General features: G+C 55.7%; 1 protein-coding gene across 1 annotated transcript in view; it reads right to left on the reverse strand.

The window, feature by feature from the left end:
* LOC107199216 (signal-induced proliferation-associated 1-like protein 3) overlaps window positions 1-10,746 on the reverse strand; it is a 12,448-nt gene extending 1,702 nt beyond the window's left edge. The window contains exons 1-11 of the mRNA XM_019005508.2: window positions 10,655-10,746; window positions 9,637-9,669; window positions 5,971-7,164; window positions 5,463-5,593; window positions 4,638-4,826; window positions 3,931-4,105; window positions 3,362-3,465; window positions 2,663-2,820; window positions 1,319-1,925; window positions 465-739; window positions 7-99 (exon numbers count right to left, since the gene is read on the reverse strand). Coding sequence (XP_018861053.1) covers window positions 7-99; window positions 465-739; window positions 1,319-1,925; window positions 2,663-2,820; window positions 3,362-3,465; window positions 3,931-4,105; window positions 4,638-4,826; window positions 5,463-5,593; window positions 5,971-7,039 — 2,801 coding nt within the window. The 5' untranslated portion in view covers window positions 7,040-7,164; window positions 9,637-9,669; window positions 10,655-10,746. The remainder of the gene's footprint in view (window positions 1-6; window positions 100-464; window positions 740-1,318; window positions 1,926-2,662; window positions 2,821-3,361; window positions 3,466-3,930; window positions 4,106-4,637; window positions 4,827-5,462; window positions 5,594-5,970; window positions 7,165-9,636; window positions 9,670-10,654) is intronic.
* Between the last annotated feature and the right edge of the window lie 1,391 nt (window positions 10,747-12,137).

Consider the following 12,137-nt stretch of genomic DNA (forward strand, 5'->3'; position numbering starts at 1 on the left):
CCCGGGAACGGCTCCGGGAAAGGATCCGGGAACGGCTCCGGGAACGGCTCCGGATCCGCCTTGGGCTCCACCGGCCCCGGCAGCGCCTCCGACCAAGCCCTGAGGGAACAACGGCGGCCTCGGAACAACGGGAACAACGGGAACGGGAACAATGGGAACAGGAACAACGGGAACAACGGGAACAATGGGAATGGGAACAACAGGAACAACGGGAACAATGGGAACAGGAACAACGGGAACAACGGGAACGGAGACGGGGATGGGAACGGGAACGGGAACAGGTCAGATGGGGACAGGGACAGGTGGCACCAAGATGGCACCCGAGGGCACCAAGATGGCACCGAGGACACCAAGATGGCACCCAGGACACCAAGATGACACCGAGGACACCCAGGACACCCAGACGTCCCCAAGGCCACCCCCGAAACGCCGCCGCCACCCGACCCCCCCAAAGCCCCGCCCACCTCCGGGGCGTGCCGTCGTCGTGCGGCGGCGCGATGACCACGGTGACGGTGACCGAGGTGCGCAGGAGGTCGATCATCTGCTCGTGGCTCAGCGCCACGGCCGCCACCTTGCACACCTCCAGCAGGCGGCTGCCGCGGCGCAGCCCGGCCTGCCAGGCGAAGCCGTACTCCTCCACCTCGGCCACGGAGCCGTCGGGGTGCACGTGGAAGCCCAGCTGGCCCAGCCCGTTGCGCCGCAGCGTCATGTCCACCGTGGCACAGCCCGGAGTGGTGGCCTGCAACGGGATCCCGCCGGATCCATGGTGGGAGAGAGATCCCACAGGATTCGGGGTTTGGGGATCCCATGGCATTCGGGGTTTGGGGATCCCACGGGATTCAGGGTTTGGGGATCCCACCGGATCCCAGGTTTGGGGATCTCACCGGATCCGGGTTTTGGGGATCCCACTGGATTCAGGGTTTGGGGATCCCACGGGATTCGGGGTTTGGGGATGTGAGGAAGGGTTGGGGTTGGGGTGATTCAACGTTTGGGGTTCTGCAATCTTTGGGATTGGCTGATCTCAGGAATTCCCCAAATCTCAGGAATGCCACAATCCCAAATCTCCCTCTCTAAACCGCCAAAATCCCACAAAATTCCCAATCCTAGAAATCCCCAAATCCCAGGAATCTCCCAATCCCAAATCTCCCCCTCTAAACTTCCCAAATCCCACAGAATTCCCCCCAAATCCCCCCACAGGACCAGACACCCCCCAGTCCCAAACAGAATCCCAATAAGACGGGAACTTTTCCTCATTTTCCCCCCTCCTCTTCCTCGATTTCCCCCCAAAAATCCCGGATTTTTCCCGATTCCCCCTCACCTTGAGCCTCTGCACGATTTCCTTCACCTCCTCCGCCCCGGATCCCTCGGCTCCCTCGGCAGCGTCGGCGCCCGCCCGGACGCTGACCAGGTCCCCGCGGCCGTGGTAGATCCTGAGCGCCGCCCCCTCCGCGCTCCAGCCGATCACGTCCCCGGTGAAACAATTAAAAACCACTTCCTTGGCCGCCAGATCCGCCAGGACCACGAACTCCCTGGAGATGCCCAGGACGCACGGGATCTCCGCCCCGCCACGCCCGAAATCCGAGGCGGAGACGCGCCAGGAGACGGCGCCGGCGCTGTCCAGCTCCGCCGACGGCCGCGCCTTGCACTTCTCCTTCCTCTTGGAGGCCAAGGAGATGAGGTTGAACTTGCCGGCCGTGTCCAGCGGGGAGCCGCCGGCGTAGTTCTCGGCCAGGTCCCGCAGGTACTCGTGGCGCGTGCGCGTGGCCATGGTGCGGAACTTGTGGGATTTGTGCGCGGCGTTCTCGGCGTTGATGGCCTTGGCCAGCAGGAAGGCGCGGAACAGCTCGGAGCGGCGGAAGGTGACGCCGGCCGGGGGCAGCGGGGGCCCGAAGGGAGGGACGTCCTTGGAGCGGGTGACGGCCACGCTGGGGGGGAAAACGGGAATCTGAGGGGGGCTGGGGGGGATTGGGGGGATTGAGGGGGATTTTGGGGGGATTGAGGGGGATTGGGGGGGATTGAGGGGGATTTGGGGGGATTTTGGGGGGGATTGAGGGGGATTTGGGGGGATTTTGGGGGGGATTGAGGGGGATTTGAGAGGGTTTTGGGGCTTTGACAGGGTTTGGGGGGCATTTTGGGGGGATTGAGGGGGATTTGAGAGGGTTTGGGGGGATTTTTACAGATTTTTTTAAGATTTTTGCAGGATTCTTTACATGGTTTTTGAGGAAATTTTTGCGGGATTTTTAAGGAATTTTTTACGGGATTTTTGAGCGATATTTGGGGAATTTTTTTGTGGGATTTTTATGGTTTTTTTCCAGATTTCTTCGAGATTTTTGCAGGATTTTTTCCGGGATTATTTCCAAGGGGGATCCAGGGGAAATCCAGGGGGATCCAGAGGGACCCAGGGGGGATCCAGAGGGATCCAGAGGGATCCAGGGGAATCCGGGGGATCCAGGGGGATCCGGGGGATCCAGAGGGAACCCAGAGGGATCCAGGGGATCCAGGGGAACCCAGAAGGAATCCAGGGGAATCCAGAGGGAACCCAGAGGGATCCAGGGAATCCAGGGGATCCAGGGGATCCAGGGGAATCCAGAGGGATCCAAGGGGGAATCCAGAGGGATCCAGAGGGATCCAGAAGGAATCCAGAGGGATCCAGGGGATCCACCTGTAGGAGACGCTGTCGGAGCAGGGCTGGTGGGCGCGGACGATGATGAAGACGTGCTGGAAGTGGGAGCGGATGTTCTGGGGCGTGAAGGGCAGCGCGCCCGGCTCCTGGAAGATGATGGTGACGATGTCGTTGCCGATGTGGCGCTTCCGGAGCAGCTGGGAACGGAAAGGTCGGGAGAAGGAAGAAAAGGGAATTGGGAATGGGTGGGATGAAGATCTGGGGGGGTCCCAGTAGGGTTTGGGATCGTTCGGTTCTTGGGAGGCTGCGATCCTTGGGATCGAACAACTTTTGGGATCGAACAACTTTTGGGATCCTTCAACCCTTGGGATCAACCAATCCTTGGGATCCGTCAATCCTCGGGATCCGTCAATCCTTGGGATCAACCAATCCTTGGAATCCTTGGATTTCCGCATTCCTGGAACTCTTGGAATTCCCTGATCTCAGGGATCCTCCAACCCTTGGATCCCTCAACCAACCCTGGGATCATCCAAGCCTTGGGATCCTCCAACCCTTGGAATTCCCAGATTTCTGGGATCCTCCAACCCTTGGAATTCCCAGATTTCTGGGACCATCCAACCCTTGGGATTCCCGGATTTCTGGGATCATCCAGCCCTTGGGATTCCCGGATTTCTGCCCCCCCAAGCGTTGATCTCCAGGGACGGATTCCCGGGAATTCCCGGGACGTTCCGGCGGTACCTGCTGGCGGTTGTTGGGGGTGTAGGGCAGCATGGTGGACACATGGAACATGATCTCGTAGTCCTGGTACGTGGTGTAGAGCGAGTGCGTGCCCGTCGAGTCGGCTGCGGAAACGCGGGAAAAGCGAATCCGTGAAATCCCAAATCTCGCTCTTGGGGTCCAACTGGGGCCACCCAACCCCTGGGATTGCCCCAAACTCTTGGGATCCTTCAGCCCTTGGGATCCCCAAACTTCTGGAATCTTCCACCCAACCCTTGGGATCCTTCAAACCCTTGGGATCCCTGAACTCTTGGGATCCTTTCCTGGGATCCTTCAAACCCTTGGGATCCCAAAACTTCTGGAATCTTCCACCCAATGTTTGGGATCCTTCAACCCTTGGGATCCTTTTCTGGGATCCTTCAACTTTTGGGATCCCCCAACTTCTGGAATCTTCCACCCAACCTTTGGGATCCTTCAACCCTTGGGATCCCCCAGTTCTTGGGATTCCCCAACTCTCGGAATCCTTTCCTGGGATCCCCCAACCCCTGGGATCCCCCAGCCCCTGGGATCCTGGGAAGAGCCACACTCACTCTTGGTGTCGAGCTGCGCCGCGTACTTGGGGAAGGATTTGAGGGAAACTTTCTCCCCCAGGAGCGTCAGGAACTCGTCGAGCGCGGGCCCGGCGGATTCGTTGTTGTACATCTCCTCCTCCGAGCTCTGCCCCGCCCGGCAGTACAGAATTCCCACCTTGTGCCGCCGGCACAGCTGCGGGAAAACGGCAACGCCGCGTTCCGGGCGGCTCCGCAGGAGAGTCGGGATCCGGGTGGGGTTTGGGGATGTTTGGGATTGGGTGGTGGTGGGAATTACGGGAATTGCAGGAAATCCCAAAAAATTCCACTCCCCAAAAAAATGGCAAATCCAAGGAATCACAGAAAATCCCAGGAATTTCCCCCAAAATCCCCCCCCCAATCCCAGAAATTACCCCCAAAAATCCTCAGAGAATCCAAAAAAAAAACCCTCAAAAAAATTCCCCAAAAATCCCAGAAATTTCCCCAAAAAATCCCCAGAAAATAAAAAAAAAAAAACCCTCAAAAAAATTACCCCCAAAATTCCCAGAAAATCAAAAAAAAAATCCCCAGAAAATCCAAAAAAAATCCCAAAAAATTCCCATAAAATCCAAAAAAAATCCCAAAAATTCCCATAAAATCCAAAAAAAATCCCCAGAAAATCCAAAAAAAAAATCCAAGAAAATCCAAAAAAAATCCCCGAAATGCCCCGAAATCCCGGGAATTCTCACCCCCTGCTCGTCCAGCTTGAGCAGCTGCTCGGGGACCTTGGGTGTGGCCAGCGCCATCCGCAGGCAGTGGATGTTGAGCTCGGGAACGACGAATTCCAGCACGTCCCGGAGCGGGATCCCCCGGATGGAGCCGGCCTTGGACGCGCTGGGGGTGGCGTCCTCCAGGATGGAGCCTCGGAGCGTGGGCAGCTGGAAAAACGGGAAAAATCCGGGATCAAAAGCGGGAAAAAAATCCGGGATGGACGCCTCGAAAACGGGGAGGAGCGGAGGGAAAATTCCGGGGGTTTTATCCTGGAATTGGGGGAGGTTTATGCTGGGAATGGTGGGAATTTGATCCCAAAATCAGGGGAATTTTATCCTGAAATTGAGGGAATTTTATCCCAAAATCGGGGGAATTTTATCCCAAAATTAGGGGAATTTTATCCCAAAATTGAGGGAATTTTTCCCCAAGAATCCTCGAAGCCGGAGCAGGAACGGCTCCGGAATTTCTGGGAATTTTCGTGGGGATAAATCCACCAATTCCAGGGCATTTTTGGGAATTTTCCCGGGATCAAATCCACCGTTTCCCAGGTTCCTCCTGAGGAATTTCCACGGGGAGAAACCTCCAAATTCCAAGGTTTTGGATTCGGGGGATCCCTGGGATTTTGGGGGATTCTGGGATTTGGGAATTCCAAGGGCTCGATTCAATCTTTGAGGACGGAATTTCCCCGATTTCCCCCAATTTTCCACGCTCCCCAAATCCCGTTTTTTCCCGGGAATTCCGGCCCCGCTCCCCAATCCCGTTTTTTTCCCGGAATTCCGGCGCCGTTCCCGGCCGGTTGGGACCTGGCTGGTGCGGAAGATGAGGCGGTGCTGGAATTGGGGGCCGTGATCCGAGGGCTCCTCCAGCTTTTCCCGGCGGATGCTGACGGCCACCGGGCCCAGCTTCTCGTCCACGCCAAAATAGTTGGAATGTTCTGGGGGGAAAAAGTGGGAAAAATGGGAATTGGAGAGAGGAAAATGGGGGAAATCGGGGGGAAAATGGGGAAAAAAGTCAGGGAAAAATGGGGGAAAAATTCAGGGAAAAAAGGGGGAAAAATTCTGGGATAAAAGAAGGGAAAATTCAGGGAAAAAAGGGCAGAATTCATGGAAAAATGGGGAAAATTCTGGGAATAATGAGGGGAAAAAAATGCAGGAAAAATGAAGGGAAACAGGAGAAAATGTGAGGAATTCAGGGAAAAAACTGGGAAGAACTGGGAAAAGAGGGAATTTGAGGAGGCTCAAGAAGAGGAAACAACGGAATTTCGGGATGGGGCAAATCCCACCCCTCCGTTCCCTCTGGAGATTCCCCAACCTTTCCCATGGAAATAATCCCGGTAGTAGCGCGCTCCCAAATCCACGTGCTCCACGCTGTAATTCCGGAGCCTTTCCGGGTTCCTCTGCTGCTCCTTGGGGAACTCCAGGATGGAGATGCCGGCGTTGGTCGGCTTCCCGACGTGGCCGCATTCCGTGAAGACGCCGGGAGCAGCCGGGAAGGGCGGGGAGGCGGATTTGGAGAAGCTGACGTCGCGCTCCCCGGCGCCGCCGCCGATCTCGTTGCGGAAGTGGGGGCAGCTCAGCAGCAGCTCGTTGCTGGTGTTGTCCCCCAGATCCTGCTCCAAGTTTTCCTTGGAATTCAGGTCCTCGGTGCTGGAAAAGGCGGGGTCGGAGCCGGCGGAGGCGGCGGAAGCGCCGGTGGTCGTGTTCCGCCGCTGGGTCCCGGCGATTCCCGGAGAAACGGCCTCGAAGAAAATGCTCTGGACGTCGAAATGAGCAAAACTTTTCCGGCAAATCCAAGACTTGCCCGGCTCGGGAAGGCGGGAATCGTCGGGATCTTTGGGATCGGGGTCGTGCCGGGGATTGCGGAGCTTTTTGAAGATGGAGTCGTCGTTTTTCAGGCAGCGCCGGCGCGGTTTCTCCTTGGACTGGGGGGGCTCTTCCCGGTTTTCCGCTTTGACGCCGGAAAATTCCGGTTTCTTAGTCCGGAACTCGTTGAGCATCTCGAAGAAGCTTTGCTCGGGAATTCCCTGGATGTCGATGGAAGAGGTGCTGCCGTATTCCCGGAAGAGCCCGGCGGCGCCGGTGGAATTCCCGCGCGTTTCCGGGGTTTCCTCGGGATCGCACTCGCTCAGCGTCACCTCGCTGCTGCTCCGCTGCCTCAGCGGCATTCCCGGGAATCCCTCCTGGAATTCCGCCTCCTTGGAATGCGGGGCGGGGCGCCGCGGCGGGCGGGGAAAGGCTTTGAGGGCGGATTGGCCGCCCGGGAAGCTCCGGGAAGGGCCCGGAGAATCCCTGGAATCTTTGGAGCGCGGAGGCCACTCGGCCACGCGGGCCCGGACGCCCATCTTGGGAACGCTGGGAATGTCGGAGCGCTGGGAATTCATGATCCCGGCGGGAACGGCGGCGGGGAGCTCATGGCGAAGCCGGGACGGAGGCGGGAAAAGCCGGGAATTCCGGGATGAGCGGAGGGAAGAGGCTGGAGCGGCGGCGGCGGCGCATGGCGGGAATTCTGGGGGGGGTGGGGGGAAAGAGGAGGATTAACGGGATGGGAATTCCCAAAAAAAATCCGGGAATTCCCAAAAAAAATCCGGGAATTCCTCAAAAAAAATCTGGGAATTCCTCAAAAAAAACCTGGGAATTACTCAAAAAAAATCTGGGAATTCACCCCCCCCAAAATCCTGGAATTCCTCCCCAAAAATGCTGGAATTCTGGGGGGGAAGCAGAGGATTAACAGGATGGGGATTCCCAGGAAAATCCCGGAATTCCGGGGTTTTGGGGATGAGGAGTTGGGGTCGGATCCGGGGATTTCCGGAAGTCTTGGAATGCCTTGGGATTCCTGGATTGGTTTCCCTGGGAATTCTCCCGGAAGGAGAAAAGGGAGGGATTTAAATTTAATCATTAACTCCGAGATTTCTGATAAATCCAAGGAAATTTTAACTCTTTCCACCCCACCCACGGCCTCAGCTCGGGGTAATTAAAACTTAACGAGCTCTTAATGAGCTTTTAATGAGCTTTTAATGAGCTTTAATTCCTCCCCGACCGCCGGGGGTTGTTTCTCCAAGGGGGAAAAAAATTCCAAGATTTTTTTTTTGGGGGGGGATGAAAACATCCAAAAAAAAATTGGGAATAAAGGAGAAAAGAGCCCGAAAGGAGCGGGAATTAAGGGGTTAATTCATTAAGGAGTTGTTGAATTGGTGATTAATTAATGAGGGATTAAAGGGGATCATCCCAATTAATAACGACGGGAAAAAAAAGCTGGAAAAAAGCTGGAAAAACTGGGAAAAAACCGGGAAATAAACAGGATAAAACCGGGATAAAACCGGGATAAAACCGGGCCCCGTCGCAGCTTTGGCTGATGGCGCCGCCTTAATTAACGTTAATTAAGCCCAAATCTTCGTCAGCCTTCCCAAATCCCGGCGAATTCCCACCTGCCTGAAGTCCAGGGATTCCGGGAATGCCGGGAAAAGGTTCCAGAGGGGGAGGAAGGAGCCAAAATCCCGGGATTTTCCCCCAGAGGAAAAGGGGGAGCTCGTTAATTCCGGAGCTCGTTAAGGAAAGCTCCGCCCCCCCAACCTTTGGTTAATTGGGGTTCTTCATTAAGAATTCCCGAAGAATTCCCGGGATTGGAGGAGGAGGGGGAAGGTTTTGAGCGGGAATTCCTGGAATTCTGAAGGAATTTGGGGTTGAAATGAGGGGGAAATGGGGAAATTTGGGGTTTTTTTTGTTTTTCCGGGAGTTTTTCCCGGAGTTTTTCCGGGAAAATCAGCGGGAGGGGGTTGGGAAAAAAGTTGGGAATGAGGGAAATGAGGGATGAGGTGGGAGAAGGGAAAAGAAAAATCCTCAAAAACCAAGGAAAAATTCCTAAAAATGGGGAATAAATTCATGGAAATGGGGAATAAATCCTAAGAGAAGCAAAAATTCCCAAAAAATAAGAAATTAATTCCCAAAAAAAAAGAATCTCCTGGAATGAAGAGTCAATTCCTAAAATTAAAACAGAATTCCCAAAAATTCACCAAGAATTCCCCAAAATCTCAAATAATTCCCAAAAAGCCTCAAACAACTCCCAAAAACCCAAATTAATCCCAAAAGCTCCCAAAATTCACAAAGAATTCCCCAAAACCCCAAATTAATCCCAAGAAACCCCAAATTAACCCCCAAAACCCCCAAATTCAACCTCAAAATTCCCAAAGAATTCCCAAAAACCCCAAAATCTGGGAAAAGCCCCGATCCCAACCCCCCCAAAGGGGCCAGGGGGCCCCTCCCGTAACGAGGTCAGGCCGGGAGCTCGTTAACGAGGGATTAATTAATCAGGGACTCATTAACGAGGGGCCCCAGGGGCTGCCCGGGATTTTGGGGGGAAAAGATGGGAAAAGGGGAAACGGGAAAAAGGAGAAATGGGAAAAAGGGAGACCCCCAAAAGCACCTGGAGCTCATTTGCATAACGAGGGAGGTGTTAATTAGGGGAGGGTTTGTTAATTGGGGCTTGGGGGGATTTTTGGGGGTGAGGTTGGGAATTTTGGGGGGATTTTTGGGAATTTTTGGGGGTGAGGTTGGGAATTTTGGGGGCTCTGGGATGTTTTTTTTGGGATTTCTGGGATATTTTGGGGCTTTTTTCGGAGGGGATTTCTGGGTTTTTCCAGCAGAATTCTGGGGAAATTCTGAATTTTTGGGTGGAATTTTTTAGGGGATGAGAATGGAATTTTGGAGGCGTTTTGGGATTTATTGGAAAATTACGGATTTTATTTTTTTTGAAGGATCGGAATTTTGGGGGAGATTTTTTAGTTTTTGGGTGTTTTCCCGAGGTTTCTCTGTGTGCAAATTAAATTTGGGAGATGAACTTTACACTTAATTAAAACTTCCTGGTTTTTTTGATGACGATTTTGCAGTTTTTGGAAGAATCTGAATTTTGGGGGAGTTTCAAGGATTTGGGGATTTTTCTGGGGTGGAATTTGGGTGATTTTGGGGGTGTTTTCAGCCCTACCTGAGCCTGAGGGCACCAAATCCCTGCTGAGCACTGGGGGAGAGAAAGAAAATTAACACTAATTAATAATATTAATTAAAACAATTAATTGCAGAAATCATTACATCATTTCCATGGCATTTTTAAGAGATTTTACTCCAAAAGTATGGAGAAAACAGGGACAAAATTCAAAATATTCCCCATTTTTCCAGGGCTGAGAGAAGGAACTGAGGAGGGGGCAAAGGGACCTTGGCCAAAAACACAAATTTCTCCCCAAAATCCAACCCCAGAACCCCTCAGGGACCCAAATTCTCCATAAATAACATTTTTTCCCTCAGAATAAATCCCCGAATCCCCTCAGGAGCCCCAAATTCCCAAAAAATCACAATTTTTCCCTCAAAATCCAACCCCGGAGCTCCTCACAGACCCCAAACCCCCTAAAATCCCATTTTCACCTCAAAATAAAACCTTAAATCACTCAGGAACCCAGAAATTCCCTCAAAATCCAACCCCGCAGCCCCTCAGAGACTCCAAACTCCCACACCCCAAAAAAAACCCCCATTTTTTTTCTCTCCAAACACCCCGTGAACCCCTCGAAAATCCCGAATTCCTCCTAAATCCCAGTTTCCCCCTCCAAACATCCCGGGAACCCTCCCGGAACCTCCAATTCTCTCCAAAATCACAATTTTCCCCTCAAAGCAGCCCCGCGAGCCCCTCGGGGACTCCGAGTCCGTCACTCAAAGGCTCTTTAAAATCCCCCCCCTCAAAACACAACCCCAGAGCCCCTCAGGGACCCCAAATCCCCTCAGGAACCCCCCAAAATTCCCGATTTCCCGCTCAAAACAACCCCTCAGAGCCCCTCCTCTCCCTCAGGGCTTCCCCCCCACCCCCTCAGAACTACAACTCCCGGCAGCGCCCGCCGGGCACCGGGAAAAAGCCCCGGGGGGGATTCTCGAGGGTTCCGGGGCCCTCCCGACGCCGCCGCCCTCCCGTTTTCAAGGCCTAAAACCCCTCTCCAGGCCGTAAAACCGGGCCTTACCCGAGAACGGCGGAAGCGGCGGCAGCAGCGGATTCCCCCTCCCGCCACCCCTGCGCCCGGCGGGGGTCTGAGGGGAAGGGGGGGGGCGCGGTTGTCACTCACCGGCGGCGCGAGCGCTGCGGCCAATGGGGGGGCGCGGCGGAAGCGGCGCGAGCGCAGCGGCCAATGAGGGGGGGCGGCGCGAGCGCACCGGCCAATGAGACCCCCCCCCCCTCCGCCGTCTCCGCCGGTCCCGGCGGAAAGGCCCGAGCGCGGCCCGAGCGCGGCCGAAACGGAGGGGCGGGGCTTGGGAAAAGGCGGGAAGGCCGCCGAGCCGCCAGGGGGCGCCGCAGGCTGCGGTGTGAGGGGGGAGCGCCGTGAAGGGGCGGGACCCGCTCTGAGGTACGGGGGGAAACAACCGCGAACCCCCCTGAATTGGGGGCGTCCCCGCCCGAAACTGGGGATCCCCCAAAAGCGGGGAGACTCCAGGCTGGGGATTCCCCCAAAATGGGGGCACCTCTGTAAACTGCGAGCCCCCAAAATGGGGACTCCTCTGCTTCAAACTGGGACCACCTCAAGTTTGGGATCCCCCCTTCCCAAACTGGGAATTGCCCCCCCCCAAACTGGGAATCCCCCCCACTCAAACTGGGAGGCCCCACTCCGCCTTTCAGCCCCTTCATTTACATACGGCTGCGCCGGGACCAATCAGCGGCCACGGCAGCGCCTCGCGCAGCCAATCAGAAGTGTTTGTTTCAAGCCCCGTCCCCCGCGGGTGCCTGGCCAATCAGATGAGAGGGCGGTGAGGTTTTATTTGCATACGGGGCTGAGAGGTGTGGCCGCGCTCATTTGCATACAGCGCGGGACTATTTGCATACAGGGCGCGCCTTGCGGTGGCCCCGGAGGGGGGGAACCCCCCAAACCCCCCTCAGGACCCCCCAAAATCCCCTCAGGATCCCCAAAATCCTCCCCAAACCACCCCAGGAGCCCCGAAATCCCCCCCAATCCCACAAAGAAGATTCAGAAAAATCCAGGCTGGGAAAAGCACGGATTTAATCTCCTTGGGAATGGGGGGAGGGGGGGATCCCCCAATCCCTGGGATCATCCCGGGACGCGAATCCCAAAGGAATCCCCAAATTCCTGGAATGATCCCAGAGGGATCCCCGAGATGATCCCGGGAGGATCCCAGGACGTGAATCCCAAAAGGATCCCCCAGCCCCTGGGATCGTCCCGGGAACTCGATCCCGAGGAATCCCCCAAGCCCCGGGGGCGGATCCCAGTGGATCCCGGGGGCGGATCCCGGGGGTGGATCCCGGTGGATCCCAGGGTGGATCCCGGTGGATCCCGGGGGTGGATCCCTACTCCTTGGGGTAGTGGCGGCTGACGTAGACGCTCTTCCCGTCGAACTCGTCGCTCCGGAGGCAGCGGAGCATGAAGTGTCCGAGATCCAGCGCCGAGATCTGCCGGGAGGATCCCGGCCCGCCGGCCACGCCCACCGACACCTCGT

The sequence above is a fragment of the Parus major genome, unplaced genomic scaffold (assembly GCF_001522545.3).
Source record: "Parus major isolate Abel unplaced genomic scaffold, Parus_major1.1 Scaffold501, whole genome shotgun sequence".
In the NCBI taxonomy this organism is placed as follows: domain Eukaryota; kingdom Metazoa; phylum Chordata; class Aves; order Passeriformes; family Paridae; genus Parus; species Parus major.